Genomic DNA, 20,732 nt, shown 5'->3' on the forward strand with positions numbered 1-20,732 from the left:
CCCTGAACACACGCATTCAAATGTTTAACACCTGTATGGTATAGAAAAAACATCATGTATATCAAATGATGCATTTAAAAGGTGTAAGTGCCTCAGAATTATAAACAAAACTTTCATATCCTATATCATAACAGTTTGTTTTGTTTCATTTTGAAGAAAATTTCAACTAAATTTATCTTCAACACTTAAACCCATTACAAGTATATATATTACCAAAAAAACAAAAACAAAAACCAACACACTCTTCCAGACACTGTGTGTGTTTTTGTAGTAAAGATGCAAGCTTGCACCGTTATTATGCTAGAATTACAAAACAACCCATGCAGGTTACATAGCTTGTTTGACCTACGACTTATTCTGTTTGTCATTTTACTTGTTGCAAGTAATTACTGCCTGGAAAAAACACCACAGCCCTCAATATCAGACAGCCCGCTGCAGCATATGTTGACATTAGCCAGCACTAACTAAACAGTTTTGGAAAAGGAGCAGTGTTCGCTCCAGCACGGATTAAAAACCCACAGGTCTGTACAGGGCAAAAACACACTGGAACAATTTAGTTTTCTAGTCAGAAATGCCATTGTGATTGGGTTTTGATTTAAGTTGTTTCATATGGGTTTGGGCAGGCAGCTGCTGTCTCCTCTTCCCATTAAGGGGCCTTCAGATGATAAGAAGTTTGTCCAAGGCTCACTGCGAGGAAGGATGCAGAGAGGCAAAGCACAGCATAATAGGCCATGTTTGCCTGGTATACAAATGGCTAAGCAAACTTTAGCATTGGATAAGGACATAAACTTAAAAAAAGTGACTTGGCAAACTTAAATTAGTCATATTATTATTGATTAGTGTTCAATTATCAGTCCTGATTCTTACATGGGCTATAATCATCTTACACTTTGTTGCATACATACCATATCTTCAGTAGCCAAATACATGAGCAGGGCATCGGACGAGAACGTGCGGAACTTAAAGGTCACTGTGGAAACATTGGGCTTCCACCTGGTGGGTCGTCCCACTGCGGCGTAACCTTCACCATCCAGCTGAACTGTCCCCTCACTGTCTGAACGCTGGGGGCTAAAAAAAAAAAAAAACACACAGCAAATACTCCATTTTACTCCTGCTTTGTTTCTTATCCAACTGTCAAAGAGTTTTTGAAATGTCACAAAAATAAAATGAAAAATATCAAAGATGATGAGAGGGCCTCTTGAATATTATAAGAACCTCAAGAGATATTGCAATTTATGAAAAATATGAAAACTTTGAGTGTTTGTGTACCTGACAACACATCCTTTACAGTCTCCCTGTCTCTCTCTGTAGTTCCACAGTCCAATAGGTTTACCATCCAAAAATGTCTCCCCCATGCAGCCTGTGAATGTTGATGTTCTTACTGCATCTGCTTTCTGAGAGAGAGAAAGAGGAAAATATATAAAAAAAAACAAAAAGACAGACAGGCTCTTCATGTTGTTATACACAGACAAAGAGACAAGACAGATACCTTGACAGTGCCGAGTATTCCTCCTACAAACAGGTAGGCGTTCTGGTCGACGTCCAAGATGGTGTAGGCTGTGGGCGAGTTGGCACTGGCCGGGGTCGGCATCATACCAGCCATGGAGCCTTCCAGGGGATACACTGATATGGTGCCGTTCAACCCATTACTACAGAGACAGAGAGAGAAACAGGAAGCGAGAACAGGGTTTGATGTTATTTTATTTGAAATTCTATATCTCCTGTAAGACATTTACAATGACTGAGGATGTTGGAGCCAGTTGGAATCAGTTTTTATGAACTCTTGGTGCTAAAGATGAATGATAGAAACACATAGTGGAACCAGTTTGTAGCCGAGGAACCTCTGAGCTGTACAGTGAAATCAATCTCCCACCTTGGAGTTTGTTTTCAAAGCAGAAGCAGCATTTTCTGTGTCGTGTAGGGGAACATTTCTAAGACTTATAGTCTGTGTGATCCAATTGTAAAACACATTTGGGAAATCTCCCGGATGGTAATACATGGTGCAGGTGGGACGTCTGCTTGGTGTGAATGGGTCTTGTGTTGGACGGCCTGTATACAGTGCCACTTCAGCTCTCACAGAGAAAAACTAGATCTTCTAGATTGCACTGTATCTATGTAATGATGTGCCACAGGCTGTCAAGGCTGCAGACTCTTGATTTCCCAAGTGAAACAACATGTTTCCACGGCAGCATGAATGAAATGATGTCCCGTGGTTGTTATTTTTGCTGTTACTATTGGTTCATGTTGGTTAAATTACGTTATAGCGAGGGCAAGGTGAATGAAATAATATTGGGAATCAGTGCAACACGTCCACAACATGATGATACAGTAGTTGAAAGGATGCAACATGTCCAATAACATTTTATTTATTGTCTCGCATTTCTGAAACGTATTTGCTACAATTTAGGTCAATTTTTCATGTTAAGACTTTCATATACTGTACTCTGTCCCTGTGTTTTTGTGACTGCTTCAAAAGCTCAAAATAATATTTAAAAAGTAATAATTTTAATGTTTTAAATCCAAAGAGCAATGCAGAAGCAATGCATAAAAACATTTTTGTATCTCTACCCCCAACAATGCATAACATGAAATGAACAGTATGTATTCTGGATGGAATCTGATAGGACCCTTTGATTTGTTATTGCTAATTCCAGACTCAAAAAACAGCACGCATATCCAAAACTGTAATATTCAATTTTTAAAGCCAGAAATGCAGTTTAGCATCAGCTTGTCAGTAATCAGCAGTCATGCTGCAGTTTCTACAGAAGTTACCTTCTCTAGTAATAAAAAGTTGACTGAAATAGAGCTGAAACCTAGAAATGCAAGTAAATTAAGCAGAGGGATTTTATCACCCCACTGGAACGTACTACCAGGTTCTGCACTACATTTTCTCAAAGGAATTCTTAGTTTTGTAAAAGGTCCTATGTTCCCTGAGCCTATATTCATTATTAGAAATATCCCTCTGTCCCCTCAGTTGGAAATTACTAAATTGCTAACACGTTGTGCCCATTTTTGAACATGTCTCCAGGTTTGTTAGATGCGAAACAAGCTTTTGTTACATAGCAACAAAGAAAAATTAATAAAATAATACATTTTTTCTTAGAATCCTGGGTGAAAGACATATTTTTTAAAAAATGCTATTACAAGGAAACATTCAGTTATATATGTCAAATGATACTGAAAATGAAACAAGTCATTTTTAACCCCTGGTGTGTATTAAAAGGTTTGGATTATGCTGTACATTATAGAGTTAAAAACTGTTTTCATAGAGTGGGACGTTGAGAAGCAATTTGTGCTTTACATTTGCATTTAAGTGCATCTATCTGTTTGTTCCATGATGGATCTGCTTTGTGATTTTACTTCCTAACATTGTAAGTTCAGTCATAGGGGCATGTTTATGTATGCTTATGTACATATGCGTATTTTCAGAGGTGAAATGTAAGATGTGACTATTCTTTGTTTGCCCACATAAGTGTCAGCTGTGAAAGCCTGTTTGTATGAGAAACACTCCGTCTATATGTGTCAGAGAAACAAAGCATGTGCATGTATGCGCAACCATCTTACCGAGATGCTTCTATTCTGTGCCAGTTTCCATCATGGATGGTGTGATGGGGATATTCGACCCTCCCCACACCTGAACCCACGTCCCAAAGGAAATTCACCTTCCCCTTACGCATCTCTAAGGCCAGGAAATCAACCTGAAACACACAGAAGACATATGCTGTGTATACCGTATATATATAAACAGTTTCTGAAATACGACAGTGTGCACTATATTGCTTGTTATATGTCATCTTGTCAACAAAGTCAAGGAATTGAAGACAGAAAGGAAGCACAGACAGAGAAACAACAATGCAATAAGAAAGCCAGCCTGTGCTATTTAAGTATGATTTAGTGTTTCCAGGACACGTAATCTAATTTAAACCAGAATACTTTAGTTGAACAGGTGAGGCAATAAAATCTTCCTGACAAGGTGACTGTATATACAGACATACTATATGTCTATTATGTCTGGGGTGAGTTTTCTTTATACATGTATTAAATGGGATCTCCATGAATTTAGTGCTTCACTGGCATAAAGTTGGGGGTCCATCTCTAATAGCTATACAGACAGGTTAAAAAAAAGAAAGATTAAACGTCCTGATTTTATGTTCAAAGTGAAGGCAGTAAAACACTTACAGTGATGGTGAGCGTGCATTTCTCAATAAATCCAACACTTTGTGAGCGGGGTAATCGAGTAAAAGTTGGTGAAAGTAGCTTTGTAATCAGTGGATTTGCCAAACAAATTTTCATTTAGTTATCTGTAGGTCTTTCAGTCTAACACAGACATGTATGACTGTAACTGACTGAATCATAATCACATAGCAGATAAGTAGGTAAAGGTTAGGTTTTAATTCACACCTCACAAATGGCAACCAGAGCTTGACAGACACACCTCTTACACAGTGTGTAAGATTTACAAGGATCTATTGGCTGAATATGGCAGAAATAAAATCTATAACTCTTAAGTATGTTTTCATTGGTGTAATCGCCTGAAAATAAGACTTTGGTTCTTGTATCTACAGGCAGTGCAGGTCTCCTTCCACGGAGTCCGCCATGTTGCACTGCCACGTTCCGACAGTAGCCCAGAACAGGCAAACCAAAACACTAGCTTCAGATATGACCATTCATGTCTGCTGGCCACTGTATTTTCTTCTCTATGCTTGGAAGGAGAAAGTGCATGGATGTATTTAACAAAGGATGCTGGACACAAAGATGGTACCTATTCAACAGGATAAGAATGGCTCGGCTGGTGCATTTGTTAAAATTATTTTCTATCTTCAATGGTAGGAATATGAACAATAGTGTTTCTCCTGCTGGCTCTGCCTGCAAGTTCAAAAACTAGAAAGAATGATCATTTGCCTCTTTTGCAGTTCAAGGTGTCCTGTAAATAGATTTATAGATGTCTCTTGAAAAATGGTGCCTTATGGTGCATTATATGTGCCTTTTTGAGCCATAGGGGATTTTATTTTATTTTTTTGCAATACTGCAAAGAGAATCAAAAACTTATTTGTCTCTCACCAAAGACTACAGTTCATTTTTTTTTTTTTTTTTTTTTTACAAAAGTAAAATCCCATAGTGCTCCACTAGAAGAGGAGTGACTTCGCCTCTCTGTGTCGTATCCTGTGTTCAATACATCCATTGGAGAGTGAGATAAGGTGTTTGCAATCTTTAACCTCAGCACTAAATGCCACTTAATCCTACACACTGGTCCTTTAAGTCAAATAATTCAATAACAGAATTGTGCAATAAAAAGTAGTGTCCATAGCATTTACACTACTTTTTGCTGAAAACTGTATGATTCAAGGTTTCAACTTTGCTCCTGAGATGACAGAACACAGGAGTTATGCAACACTTCTGGTGGTGACGCAAAATGATGCTGATTAATTAGAGTCCAAATCTAAATTTATTACCACGGTGAACCTTATAGAGTATTTATTATGCAGGGGAAAGTGAATGAGTGAACAGTGGAGCAACTTCACACCCAGCTCTGGTCTATTCTGAGGGTACAAAGGCTGAAGTTTTCTCCATCTGTCTCTATAAGTGGATTTTCACAGGATTCTTGCTGTATTTTGATTAATGGTCTTATTACTTATGTATGAGCCAAAAAAATTAATAAGAGAATTTTGAGCATATGCTCTCATCTGGAAGCTGTCTCTGAAGGACACACACACACACACACACACACACACACACACACACGCAGCATTATTATTCATATAGTATTATGCACAATTAGAGATTATTAGGGAGTCACATTTGAAGACACAAATGACACACTCACACACACACAAGTACACACACACTTATCTTTCTAGTCTCTCCAGGGTAATGGCGATTATTCATTAGCACAGATCACAGGGCAGCATCGTTATTATTCAACTAGCATTACACACTATTAGTGAAATGTTAGAGGTGCGTGCACGCACACACACACAAACAGTGCATTACTATTCATACTGAATTCTTCACTATTAGAGAATATTAGTGAGAGACACAAACACACACACACATGCATGCGCGTTCAAGACTTCCCAGTCAGATGAAGCAGAGCACTGATTTCTCAGGGGAAATCAGGCTAAAGCAGATAGCAACATAAACTTGTTGTTAATTGATGCCGCTCCTTAAGACACACACAGACACACGCACAAACACATACCCACACATATGCACACTCAGGGATTATCAGTGGTACCTTAAAACAGCAGTGTGCGATGTTTATAGGGGTGTTAGTGAGTATGTGTCAAGAAGTATTAATTATTCTCATATTAGACAAATCACTCTGGGAGTGTGTGTAGGCTGTGCGCGTGTGGCTGGCTGAGTGAGAGGAAACCAAGTGTGTGCTTCTCTCTGTGCATGTATACTCGTGTTTGTGTGTGTGTATAACAGGCATTTTCAAGTATGATAAATGCTACACAATATATGGGCACCTCAACACTGTATTAAATATGATTAATGCTTTAATATGAAACATTTAAAAAATATAAAACTGTCGTATAGATTTTCTATTTTGTCAGCAATAATACCAGAGCCACATAAAGACAAAGTTTGATCATTTTCCCCCCCAAGAACCATAAAGACATATTTGTTACCCAAGCAGACTTAATGAATGTCAAAACACAGCACTGCATCATTATTATCACACAAAATGTGGACGAGAACAACTACTCAGATTGGGACCTTCACATCTCAACATGCATGATAAGTCACAGTTAAGAGAAATGTTCTGGTATATATTTGGTATATTTGTGAGGACCAATTCCTGATAGTAGATATTTTGGGCAGTATAACAAAAAACCTGATTTGTGGTTTAAGATTACGGTTAAGTTCGTAGTCGTATTGCAGTTCTGGTCATACAACTGAAAGGACAAGGTGTGCTTCTTTGTGCTTTACTCATGAGTAAGAAAACTTACATATTTGGCTGATCCCAGGTAGAAAAGTAGGTTATCAGGCGTGGTGGTTTTAACGTGAAGGATGATGGTGTTGTATCTGCCTTTCCTGATCTCGGGGCGGTAACTACGGAGACAGTCACCGCCTGATGACACTGATACTTTGATCTGGAAAGAGGAAGAAAAAGAAGAGAAATGAACATAGTATCCACATGAAAATCTCTAGATCATAGTTTTTATGTTGTATTTTGGCTTATACAACTGTGGCAAAACTGGGTTCAAGTTTGTCTAGAGTCTCCTGATGACTTGTCTACAGTGTCATATAGATTTCATGGCTTTTGATGAAAAATGGGGCCAAAACTGACTGATTCCTAAGTCTTGCCTCTTTTGTAACAACTCTTACCTACTTTACTTTTTGTAAATATGCTATGTGCTAGGCTTGTCTACGTTGATGAGGGGGATCTGTAAAAGCAACTTGTAGTCATCTTTCGTTAGATAATGTTAGCAAAATGCCAGCTAAGTTACCTTGTGTTTTGCTCTGTAGCAAAAATGGTAGCTAACTAGCTGGTTAATCAACATAAATCGTTAGCTACTTAGTTATATCTGAGAACTAACGTTGTCAAAATTAAAAATTTATATCAACAATTAGTTAGCTAGTTATATCTGAGTAACATTAGCAAAATGCTAGCAAACTAGCTACTTAATCTCCATCATAGCTAGTGTTTTATTAGCTTAAAAATTTGACTATATGTTGCTTTTTTAGGTCCCCCAGTAACACCAATCATCAGCTAGCTAGCTAGATCTGACAGATAATGTTAGAAAAATACAAGCTAACTAACAAACTAATTTGTAAAGATAATCCTTTATTAGTCCCACAGCAGAGACATTTGCAGTCTACATCTGATTGTCTATGTCAATTTTAGGTCCCCCAGCAATATTATAGTATTAATATATTTAACCATCATTAAAATTTGGTTTCCTTTTCAACATTGACGAGTTTAGCACATAGCAGATCTAACTGCAGGAAACAGGAAGGGAAAAGGTTGAGTGAGGCTCTGTCCATACATATTTACACAAATTAAAATTTAAAAATCAAAAAAATAGTTTGAAAAACTGTTGTTGAGGGTGCAATTATGTTGTCAGGCATTTAAAGTCAGGCATTTAAAAATGATGAGGATGACAGTCGAGCATGTCAATGTGTTGTCAACTTACTGAGTTAGCTTGTTTCCTAGCTTGGTTGATGAGTTCCTTGATTTGTGAGATGTTTCGCCTCAAATTGTCCTGCAGCTTTTTGATTGGCTGAAGCTTCTCCAGCAGCCTGTCGGCCTCATCCTCTAAATCCTTCACTTTAGCTCCTGCAGCGTGGACTGAGCAGAGAGAGATAAAGTAGAGCAGTGATACAGAACAGTACAGTAGTTGTTATCATTAACAATTGATAACAAATTTATAGCATTTATAGCATACTGTTATAGTTGAGGGAGCGCAGAGAGCTAGCAAATAAAGAACGAGGAAAGGATGACAAATAATGGCAGCTGAGGGAATCACTGATATTACTCAAAGAAGGAGGAGAAATATGGAGGGAGCGTGAGAGAGATGGAGAAGCCTGCAGGAGCCGAACAATTAGCGTAGCATAAAGAGGACCTATTCACTATTATATATTGTAAAGGCTGAAAAAGAAATGTAGGAAGACATAAAAAAAATAAAGAGAGACAGAAAGAAAACGATAAGAGTTCCATGCTTTGCAGAGCTCTCATGCTCAAGCAGAGCAGAACAGAGGCATTATTAGAAGCAAGTACTGTTTACTGTATAGCTATTAGAGGTGGTCATAAAGCTAATGGGTGGTGCTCCAATACTGTTGTTGTAATCAGATCATTCTGACACAGCTGATATTTATTCTGTCCAAAACTCCACATTAACACAATGCTGTTGATGGCACGGTGTTTAAGCGGTGATTAAACATGTCCCGACAAATTATTTGCCAACAAATGTTTTGTTCTGGAAGAGGAATTAACATTCCTCGCATAATTACTTGGTAATTACATGGTATTGGTGCACCACTTATAATAATAAGTGAATATATTAAGGTAAGTGAAATATACATACTGATGGCTGTGGGGAGTGAAAAAGGAGAGACAGGGAGAAAAACATCAGGTTTTAGTTAATTTTACCAATTTATGTGGCTCTGAGACAATAACGTAATTTCTCCAAAAAGTCATAAGAGAGCATTAACAGAAAGCAACTATACTTTTAGAGTTTAGGAGTCTTTTAATTGGCACAGAGTTTCAAGCATTTGTTATTACTATTACTTAGTATTACTACTTTATGAAACTAAAATGATTAGGAGGTGAAACACAAAGTTACCTAAGTAAGGAAAAATAGGAAACAATCAACCAATTTTCCCAGTGAAGTTCCATAATGGTAAATACTTTATTACTTTATCAGCCAATGCTAAATGAGCCTAGAAAAAAACAAAACAGGAATAGTACCAAAAATACAATAACTTCTATCACTAGACTATGTTACTGTGTAAGAAGAAAAATTGTAAAGAATTTTACTGTTTTTCTCTGGGTCCTGGATCATCTGATTGGCTGTGTTGACAGTGTCCTCCAGCTCGCTGTAGTTCCTCTGCAGGCCGTGAAGCTGCAGGTTCAAGTCCCCAAGGCGCTCCAGGACGTCTATGGCTGTGGCGTTGGCATCCGCTGCCACAGCCTTAGTAGCTGCTAGCTTAGCTGCTGTGTCTGTTGAGGAATATCAAAAACATAAATTACTGGCACACAACTGGTAATATTTAAAACAAATAGTTCTTAGCAGTGAGAGAAAGCCATACACAAAATTCCTAATTTTTAAGTTTCAAAATTTATATTAGTTGACACAAATTTTGTATCATTCTGTGTAACTCCAAATGGTAAAGTACATACATTTTTTAATAAGTTAGCCAAAACAGTATACTATGCAGATAGGTACATAGTCTTTACTTTAGGGTAATAGTGTGTAGGTGTGGGATATACTGCATCTTCAGCTTTGGTCTGTTGTACATCTAATCTATGCATTTGAGACAATTTTGCAGAGATAAATAAGGTGATCCTGCTGACCCCTGGAAACACTGTAGAATGAAGAGGCTTCACATAAAAAACTCTCCTTCATTGGCTACTGAGCGCTGCGTCTTTGCTCACCACACATCACATTATTTGCTCAGAATTCTGTAAATTTCTGACCATGAATACCAAACTATTTTTTCATGGAGATCAGTCTGTTAGAAGGTCATTTCGTCTCTAGTTAAATTAAAATTTAACATTTTGTGTTAACCTCTGGGTCATCCATTTACAATCTGTAGTAGTTACATTCAGAAGTTTCCTGGGTGTTGATTAAAACACAGCCATGTGTATCACTGCGGTTCAACAACTTCAGCAACACTGCAATGCATTCGTGTGTGTATGTGTGTATCTCTGAGTACTGACATGTGTCAAGTTGAGTTTACCAGAGCAGCTGACCTCTATCGGCACAGTGATATTGATCCACTCTCCTTTTATCTCTCTCCCACGCATGTACACACACAAACTTATACACGCTGTGTATTTGTGGAGTCTTACCATTGGGGATAGCGTTGAGCGTTGCTATGGTTCCGTTGACAGCTTTCAGCAGGTCTTTGGTTTTGTCTCTCGCTGCTTTAACTCTGCCCTTCAGCGCAGCCACACTATCTTCATTCTCTACACACATACATACACAACGAAGATGGTGGTTTGCTTGGAAGTCAAAGCCTCCCACTAATACAAATACTTCCCTCACCTTTATGATGTATAGAAAGAGTGACTGATAGTAAGCCATAGAGAGGCCGATGATGAATGACAATGATGTCACATAAACTGCTTCAAATGAATAAAACTTTTATTTATACTGTATACATGATATATTCAATCATGTAATCCATTGAATCAGTGACTTCTTATACAACAAATAACACAACTTTACACTTTCAAAATGCATGCAGTGCACACACCAAACTCTAATTTTGCGTGCAGCTTATACGCCAATCCTTCCCATTGAGTAGCTCCATAGTCTGATGACCTTTGTCATCATGATAACCAAAATAAACATGTGGTTAAAATTGTGAAATGGTCACAGTTTGGTTAGCTTTATGCAACAAAACAACTTTGTTAGGTTTAGGAAAAGATCATAGTTTGGGTTAAAATAAGTAGATTAATGAATTAATGATCAATGAATTTAATAGCTGCAAAGACCACTGACCACCACTCTTCCAATGTCATGATGTTTGTTGTTGTCAGAGACTTTTGACTCTCCTTCTTTGGGGTTACTGTTTGACTCTCGGCCTGTTTGACCTGCTCTTTATTCTTCGTCACCTGACATTTTCTTAAGGTAAAGGATTGGCATATAAAGTGCATGCAATATTGGACTTCAGCGTATGCACCGCATGCAATTTGAAAGTCTAAAGTCGTATTATTTGTAAACAGATTGAAGAGAATAGGCTGCATATACTCATGGTTACCTTTGACATCATTCTGAAGTTCTTTAGCTTGGTTTAGCAGTCTGTGACTCTTCTGAAGGGCACCTTGAGCGGCTTCCTTCACTGGGACATCTGGACCTAAAGCCTACACACGTGCACGCGCACACACACACACACACACACACACACAGAGAAAGAGAGAGAGCAACAGTGCAAAATCTGACTTCACATGCCTTCATTATAAATGCCTCTAGAATAATTTCGGTCCCACACATGAATTAAAAAACGGGTTTGGTGACACATAAAAAGGTGCAGTAATCTGCATATTACCTTCCTGTAAGATGAAAGCAGCACTACTTTGCATCACTAAATGATTTTCTAAGAAAAGCATTCAGCAGGCCTAACTCCTCTTCATACTCGTTCTCCACCTTTAACCCCATCTTTCTTTGTTTCTTTGCCACTTTTTTCTTTTTTCTTTCACTTTCTTCCTCTGCCCTTTAACTCTTTCTTGCCAACAGAAAAGAAAAAAATAAAGACAAAAAGACAGAGATAAAAAACCAAACAAGAGGGATGAGTTAAAAAGAAAAAGGAAAAATGGCAAATAAATGAACTGGCACACAGGGAACTATTACAAAATAAAGAGTAAAAGAAAATCAAAGACAAGGAATGTAACCAAGACAGAAGCAACCAAATGGAGAATGAACTAAAAAGGGGGGGGTGAAACATGTGAAACAAGGACAAAAACGGGAAAAAAAAAGTGGAAAATGAAAAAATAATGAATAAATTATAAAAATAAAAGAAGGAAAGAGTGAGGAAAAGTAAGATTTCAGGTGTGTGTGGTCATGATAATGAAAGAGGGAGAGGGGAAAAAAGAAGGAAGAAGAGGGACAGAGAAGTGCTTTGATCTCCCAGCCATGACTAATGGAGAGCCCAAGCTTACATTACATTACTGTTACTGCATGCAAGAAGACACACAAACACACACACAAGTCTGAACAGACACACACACACACCATCAACTCTGTGTTCATAGCTAGAAAGCCTGTACTTGGTATTTAGGGTATGTATGATGTACCTGAGTGTGAGGTGGATTACATATAGCATTAATATACCTGCATAATTCAGCTTTTGGTAGTAAGTATTTGCTGTTTACAGTCGTATAATAGAGAAAGTATTGGAGGACATGGAAAAGAAGACTAATCAGGCACAGGATGTTTTCCTCATAATGAACTCTACATAATACAAATAATGGGATACTTCATTAAACCCCGAGGAAACAACTATTCTGAATAGAAGTAAGAAACTGCTCAATTTTAAATTGAGTCAATAGGTGTGTGCATGTGTATGTGTGTGTTGGTGTCCACTTACCAGTGCCAGTGCCTCACTTGCCCTCTGTCTGGCTGCCTTTGCCTCTTTCTCTGCTGCATCAACATTTGCTTTAATGTTGCTATAGGCCTTGAAGGCAGCTGTTGCATTGAAGGAGAGATTTTTAGCTTCGGCCAAGATACTGTGAGAGAGATAGAGAGAGAACAAAAGAGAGCAATGCATTTCAGTTCTTATTCCCCTTTTTGATATGTTACACACACTGCACTGTGGGACATTTACATTTAAATAAACGTCTGTTACATTCATACCCTTGCCAAATGAGTTCACACAATGTCGATTAAGCCTACCATCACCAGGTAAATCTCTGTGTACTTCACAGTATACCAGAGTTTCTAAATCTGGTGTCTGTGGCGCTGCCATAAGCACATACTGACAGCATGTAATTATTGTCACTGCCTGAAGGGGGAGACAAAAGTTTTGCACTAAAGGTTTAGGTAATGAAAAACAAACAGCAGAACACTCCTAAGACACAACATTTAACATCATGACCTCATATATGTTACTGAACCCTCAAGCCCATTTGATTTTTAGGAAGGCAATGACAATTATTTTCATAGTTTAATTGTTGTCTTTAAAATGTTACACTCTTGCCCCTTTTTGCGCTGTGCTACAATAACAATTGTGTAAACGTTGTAGCCAGTGGAACCGCAGTCAACTTTCTCTTTTCCGGTTTCTTGTATACATTTTTTTCCCAGGAAGGTTAAATCATGACCCGCCCAACTCTGCCTGGCGAGTCCTCATCGCCTTCATTGGTTTGGGTTGTTTTGGTTGCTTAGTTTATGGGTAGGTTTGGGGATGAGGGGTTTGTTTGGGTAGGGTTAGGATAGGAATGTCAGGGTAAGCCAGTCAGAGGCAGAGTAAGGCAGGGCATGCCTTCAACATCCTGTGAAAAAAGAAAATGCTTCCTGTACTTAAATATGCTATGCGCTAGGCTCTTCTAAGTTGCAAAGAAAACCAAACTATGGAGATGGTTAAAAAAAACACATATCTATGAAAGCAGCATATAGTCAGATCTTAAGTGAACTAATGTCAGTAAGACATTAGCTAACTAGCTAGCTAAATAATGAGATAATTTAACTAGCAAGTTAGCTAACATTTAGCTAACAATAGCTATCAGATATAACTTGCTAGCTGATGTAGATTAGCTAGCTAACTAGCATTTTACTAACATTAGCTTACTTAAGATGTGACTATGTAATTTTTACAGGTCCTCCAGCAACCTCTTTCAACCATCTTCAAAATATGGTTTCTTTTCAACATAGTCTAGCCTAGCACATAGCATTTCTAAGTACAGAAAACAGGAAAGGAGAAAGTTAACCAAGATTCCACTGAATGGAGCAGGACTTAGTTGAGAAACTGCAACTAGGTCATGTTTGATAAATAAGAAATATGATCATTTATCAAAATGATTATGGATTAACTGTATGTAAATCCACAATCCACTTGATTCTTGACTCCACATGCATTACCTAGATCACGTAAATATGTGTGGTAATGAGTTTATGTTTACCCATCCAAAATGGCAGCAGATTCATTCAGCTGCTTGGCATGTTCCTCTGCATCGTGCACGCGATCAGCCAGGCTGCCGTCACTTAAACCATCGGTGAGGTGTCTGACTCTATCATCCAGCTGGTCATGAAGAGGGCCCAGCTCTTTTCCCATCTCCTCCAAATCCTGCCAACAGAAAACAAAGGCTCTGCTCATTCTGCCTGGTGATGTGGGGTTGACATTGTTGAAAAAAAAAGGACAGACCCTTTCAAATTGCTTTCTGTGTTATTTGAATTGAAGAATAAACAGATCAAAGAGACAAAGTCAAAACACAGATAGAAATTCTTCTATGCCTACAAATTTCCCTTCCTGATGCCAAATTCAACCTCAGGCAGAATATTCAACAGTAGACTGAGGTTTAAGAGAGTTACAGGGGTTCTATGTGTTTCTACTAAATTGACCTCAGTACCTCTATCTCCTTGTTAATGTTGTCAGAAAGCTGGTTTGCTTCATCAAGTAGACGTTCTCCTTCTCCAAGGACCTCCAGTGCTTCCTGTTTTACTCCGCTCACTGCAGAGCGCTTCCTCTGCAAAAAAAACAAACCAGGATCAACAGCGGCACGAGATTCTGATGCTTTTCCTTACAATTGGTTATTGCACCTTTAATCTGTTATTTTCTCAAGCATTCACTTTATCATCTGGTCTTCAAAATGCATACTAGAGAAAAATTGTTTGTTTTGTCTGACCAACAATTCAAAACCCAAAACATCTTCAATTTATTCTCATTTAAAACAAGTAAAAGCGGAAAATCTAAACACTTGAGAAGACGGGGCTGGATAACGTTTAGTAATTTTTGCTTCAATAATGAAATTGGTTAATGATTATTCTTATGTCGACTGACTGATCTGACTGCTTTGTAACAGAGTAATAACATAGTATAGTAGTGTATAATCACCTGAAAATAAAAATCATTGTGTGTAGGACACGGGTCCTTTTCCATTGAGGCCGCCATGTGAAAACTGTCATGTTTACAAAAGCCCAGAATCGACAACCACAACACTGGCTCTAGGAAGGAAGGGCGATGTGAGGTGTATGCAACCTGCAAGCTCGCCACTAAATCCTACATACTAGGCCTTTAAACAAATATATAAAATTTGCAAACAAGAAAAAAATCTCAAAACAAGCACAACTGCTTCTTTGCACATCATTTCCTGAAGGTTTTAATCCATAATAGATGCTTGGATGCAAACCAGTAGAACAGAAGCGTCTGTGTCAGAGTTTGTGACTTGCGTTTTTAGTCCATTCACTGAAGTCAAATTCCCATAATAGTGGCAGAGCAGTCGTTCAGGGAAATTATTATTTTCTGTACAGGCGTGTTCTCAAAACCTCTTCATGGTAAAAAGGATATCCAGTTATTGAAAATAATGAAAGCAGTTAGAGGACACTGGGGATACACAATTAGTGATTTGATTAAGTAACACGTGAACCCAGTATAACCCCAGTGCGTGGTGTGTGTATTCCACTTTCTTCGCTGCATAAAGCTTTTCGTTATTGAGGAAAAGACTGCAGGGTCAGGGAGAGACAAAGACAGATATAAAGAAAGAAAGAAAAGGAGTTTGATCACTGCAGAATGCTTCCTCTAGGACATGTACTGTATAATAATCTTCCAGATAAATGCTTGTTTTGTTTTGTTAGCCTGTGAGCTTCGCTTGATGTTGAATCAAATGCAAAAGGCTTAAAAGAAAAAATGAAAATGAGTTGAGCCTGAGATGAATAGATGTGTTTGATGATCCACTCGTCATGATTCCATATGACTTTTTCAGACTAATGCCATATACTGTAAGTCAGCCAACTCACATGGATTATATTAACATACACAAATTGGTACATTGTGTAAAAAATAAGCAGAAAAAAGATTTGCAAAAGCTTTTCAACCTATATTCAATGGAATACGGTACAGTGCTGCCTGAGGGGTCAGTGGTCACGGGCATTCAATTTCTCTGAATTGTCTAAATCTTTCAATGATATTATGGGTTGTAGAAGATGAAATCCCTGAATTACATGCAGTTTTGTGTTGAGAAACATTCTTAAACTGTTGGACTATTTACCTCATCCATGCTTATGAACCACTGAGCCTTTCAAGGATGCCCCTTTCATGGCCAATCAGTTATGAATTAACCTGTTTACCTGTGGCATGTTCCAAACACACGAAGCATTCCAGACCTTTTCTACTCTTTCTTTGCCCTTGTCTCTACTTTTCTGAAACCTGTTGTAGGCATCAAATCAAAAATAAGTGTATATTTACAAAAAGAAACAATAGAGTTCATCAGTTTGAATATTAAATGTCTTGTTTTTGTACCACATTCAATTAAATATAAGTCGAAAAGTTGTTGCAAATTATTACATTTGATTTTTATTCATGTTTTACACAACATCATTTTTGAATTTAGTTTGTTTTAATATAACAATGCAGAGCATAAACAGTAAACAAATGCTGGAACATGCTTGTCTGTCTGCACATAAGTGAATGTGCATGTTTGTCAGAGATGGAAGTTTCCTTTTATGCTCACACAGATTTTCAGTGACTTGTTGAATTTGCAGGGCCGCTGTTCTCAGCTCTTTTGTGAGCCTTTGTGATGTACCGTATGGTTACCCATAATAGGTATAATTTCTGCATTATGCCTGCCCAGAGCGAGATTGGAGGGTAACAAAGACATCATTACCTACATGCCTACATGGATGTGAGGATGGCGAAATTCTATATGTGAGCAGCGTAGAAGCAGCTGTTTCGACAGACCATGATGGCTCTAGATCACCAAGTTACAAAAGGTGTGTTTGATATACTGTATGTAGCAGCAAGTAGAGTATGTCACATATGAGAGTAGCAGCATGACTTGAGTGGTCTGCTTAAAGTAGCCTGCAGGCTGTGCTCGATTACTTTACTCATTATTACTGCTTGCAATGGGTCTTTTGTTCAAATCCTGTTCATTTACTTTTTGGTTTCACATGAAAAACTTGTGGCAAGGTCTTGCTTCTAGGGCTTACCACTGGAAGTCTAAGAGATGAATCATTAGTTGGAAAACCCTCAATCGACTGAGATTCTTCTTTTTTTTGTCAGTGTGCAGTGTACTTCTGGGGACACTTTGGTCCCAGAAGTAGCTGCAGAGTGAGTGCTGCCTGTAGGAAGCTATAATATGTAACATTTCTGCATTAAAATCTCTAAAAACGCTAGACCTATCATATATTTTGTTCAGTTGCGAAGTTACACTATCCCAAATGTTTCCAATAATGTTTAAACTCAGACAAATCTGTCATTTATTCAAAGTAATGGTGTGTTTCCAACTAGCTGCTAGTTACTAAAACATGGAAAACCACGGGACACATCAGTCAGATCAGAGAGTGAGGAATGAGGTAGGCGAGCATGAATAAACATAACGTGAATAAGACTTAAAGTATGACATCCTCCATGAACATGACTCTTGCCTGAGTTATATCAGATTTTCATCTGCAATAGTGGCTGTTAACAATGATGAAAACAGATCCCATGATCCCTTGCTACTTCAGAGTTGGGTACAGCCCTAGATGCTTCTCTCACAGGACAATTCAGTTACAAGTCGATCAGGGAATAGCGTCAATGTCCTTGTCTTTCTGTCGCACAGCAAAGTCAAAATACACAGAATATTTTTACCTTCAGACACAGAATATTTTGCCATTCATCAACCAGGCAGCTTCGTTTGAAAAGATGAAGTAATTATAATGATTGTAAAGATGGATGTGCAGGTTAAAGTGAACATATTAGACCGCTTTCGGAGCAGCAATTTTGGCATTAAATACTGGGCTAAACACAGGTGTTACCAATGTTACTAATTAAGGTTCCGATCCATTCAGGTCAAACAGAGTCAGAGTGCTGCTACTGTCCATGTTTGCTCAGTGGAAGGGCTCTGCTACACTAAATGGAATTAGTGTCATTGGTAAGACCTGTGTTTACCCTACTATTTCATGCCAATATGGCTGCCATCAAAAAGGTCCATAGTTTATTCTTTAGTTAATAGTTGAAAATGATGATAAATGATTAAACATTAATCATTAATAAGATAGAAAACATGTTTTTCCTTTCATTTTCATTATTTTGCACGTTTTTTTTTTCTCGTTTTTCTCACTATAAGTTTAAGTTTCCTTATTCAACAAATGCCTAACGAGACAAAAGGCGCAACCAGTGCCATGTTTCTATTGATTAATTTTCAATTAATACATTTTTAATCTGTTTTTAATACCCTTTAACCATCAGCATCCCTATCTAACATCAAAGAATTTAAATAGTAAATGACTTGAATAGTAGTTAATTACCATGATTGAGCAAACAGTGGTCATGAGTATAGAAATGATTTAGATTTTTGCTTTCTGACTGTGTTTGTGTATGTTAAATTCGTGCGTGGATGTGTGTGTATATCCATGTGTGAGTTTGTGTATCTGCACCTCCAGGGCTGTGAGGTTAGCTTGGTTTTGTTCAGCCAGTGAGCCAGCCTGCCTCGTCTTTCCCTGGGCAGTGCGGAGTAGATCCTGGGCCTCCTGGAGCTTTGCCTCATGGTCTGAGAGCTTCTCTTTTATCTGAGGGAGCAGATGGGTAAGCATTAAAGTTAATGTCATTAATTTAGAGACATGGAAGACAAAAGAGTAAAGATTAGGAGTTATAATTACCTCTGCTTTCAGGTCTTCTGTGGCCTGGTGGGGGTCGCCAAATAATCTCTTCACTTTCTGATACAGCTCCTCTGCAAGACTAGAAAAGAAGGAAGGGAGAGATTAGAATATTTACATTTATATTTTGGTAATTTAACACAGTGTTATTCATGGCTCACAAAAGTGGAACAGTGGAATAAGTTAGTATTATAAGGATGCAACAATTCACATAGGAGAGGCGAGAAGAAGAGAGTTATTGTGATGCGTGAGTGAGCCTCAGCTAGTGTGAAGACAATAATCACTCCATATGACTGAATGTTGAAATGCTGGAATGAAATTGTCGATTTTCTTCTATTGACCCCTCAGGCTACGTTGGATTAAATTGTGGGAGAGTAAAACATTTCAAATATTATCACACTAATGTGTGTGTGTGTTTGCATGTGACTGGGTGGGCGGGTGAAGCAACACGTGCTAACGTGCACTGCGGCATGGCATGCTACATCAGTAACAGCAACAGATAAAACAGGCAGAAAATGAGACTCTAAAGGGCAACTAAAAACGAATTACTGCAGACCACAGTGTGTGCACCTGATGAAGATATTCAGAGCATAAATGCTGCATTAGACTGGGTGTGTATTTAGTTAAATGCAACAGACAGCTGACAATATAACTACTGAGAGAGTGACTTCAGTCATCAGGCTTTGTTAAAAGGACATTTCATCAATTAACTTCTTGCTTCGCTATGCTCTCATCCTTATTTAAGTAATGTGAAAATTTACAGTGATGATATCACCTAGCTGAGCACAGCTGGGAGTCGGGAGTGACAATAATAAATTTCCGCCTGGGGGAAGACGGATACCAGCAAAGGCACTAATGGCTTAAAGGTGGAGTAAGAGATCCTGGGAAAAGATAGTTGATTGTTGAGTCTCGTTCCTAGTTCGTCAAAATCCGATGCTTTGGTTTGGGTTTGACGGTTGAATTTCATTGTTTTGCCGAGTGGCTCAGAACCCACAGCACTGTTATTTGACGACCTGGGAACGAGACTCAAAAATAAACCACCTCTGTCCAGAATCTCTTACTTCACCTTCAAAAATGTCATCAGTGCTGGGGGGTTAGAATTGGAGGGACTTCGTAAAACTGAGTACAACACTATGAATGGCTTCTAGAGGACACTGACTGAAAATGTGCACTGTTATCCTCAAATTTAAACAATTATAACATTCCCTTAAGTCTTCTTTGTCTCATACCTCTTTGTATATTTAAGTTTTTTTAAATAAATTGTATAATAGTTGTGCACTTGAACTTCTGTTTGCAAGTATTTTTTCCAACACTTCTGCTTTAATGTCTAATTATTGATTGTTAGGTTATTACTAATTATCAAATACAAAGGGCATTATGTAATATGATAATAAGCAGGTACATTCATACACTTTGAACGCAACTGTAATGCTGCTGTGGCCTGGGATGAAACAGAGCTTGAGACCCCTGAACTAAATCGCCATCAGACGACAGCCTATGGGTTCTGAAACTTCTGCTTGTTTTGCTCTCCACTCATGCAACCAGGCCCGCTCAAACATGATTGGTCAATACTTCTCGGTCAACAACCGGAAACAAGAATGCTTCTGATAGCAAAATCTTGTCTCATGCCTACAGATCCTGCATTCAGATGCAGAGATCTGTTTAAAGAGCTTAAGTACAACCCTGCCTTTAAGTACACTACTATAATGAAAATTGTAGCACAAAACTGAAGTGATTGCCTAAACTTTCTTCATGCTTTGTTTCATTTGATCC

At 38.2% G+C, this 20,732-nt stretch overlaps 1 protein-coding gene across 1 annotated transcript in view; it reads right to left on the reverse strand.

Moving 5' to 3' along the window:
- The window catches only part of lama2 (laminin, alpha 2), a 256,482-nt gene that overhangs the window by 32,982 nt on the left and 202,768 nt on the right, over positions 1–20,732 (reverse strand). The window contains exons 41-54 of the mRNA XM_084737401.1: positions 18,963–19,041; positions 18,741–18,872; positions 14,735–14,851; positions 14,288–14,451; positions 12,760–12,898; positions 11,434–11,536; positions 10,520–10,636; positions 9,485–9,667; positions 8,142–8,296; positions 6,954–7,097; positions 3,565–3,698; positions 1,490–1,649; positions 1,270–1,394; positions 906–1,068 (exon numbers count right to left, since the gene is read on the reverse strand). Coding sequence (XP_084593527.1) covers positions 906–1,068; positions 1,270–1,394; positions 1,490–1,649; positions 3,565–3,698; positions 6,954–7,097; positions 8,142–8,296; positions 9,485–9,667; positions 10,520–10,636; positions 11,434–11,536; positions 12,760–12,898; positions 14,288–14,451; positions 14,735–14,851; positions 18,741–18,872; positions 18,963–19,041 — 1,915 coding nt within the window. The remainder of the gene's footprint in view (positions 1–905; positions 1,069–1,269; positions 1,395–1,489; positions 1,650–3,564; positions 3,699–6,953; positions 7,098–8,141; positions 8,297–9,484; positions 9,668–10,519; positions 10,637–11,433; positions 11,537–12,759; positions 12,899–14,287; positions 14,452–14,734; positions 14,852–18,740; positions 18,873–18,962; positions 19,042–20,732) is intronic.

The sequence above is a fragment of the Lutjanus erythropterus genome, chromosome 15 (genome assembly GCF_056507025.1).
Source record: "Lutjanus erythropterus isolate fLutEry1 chromosome 15, fLutEry1.hap2, whole genome shotgun sequence".
Lineage (NCBI taxonomy): Eukaryota > Metazoa > Chordata > Actinopteri > Lutjaniformes > Lutjanidae > Lutjanus > Lutjanus erythropterus.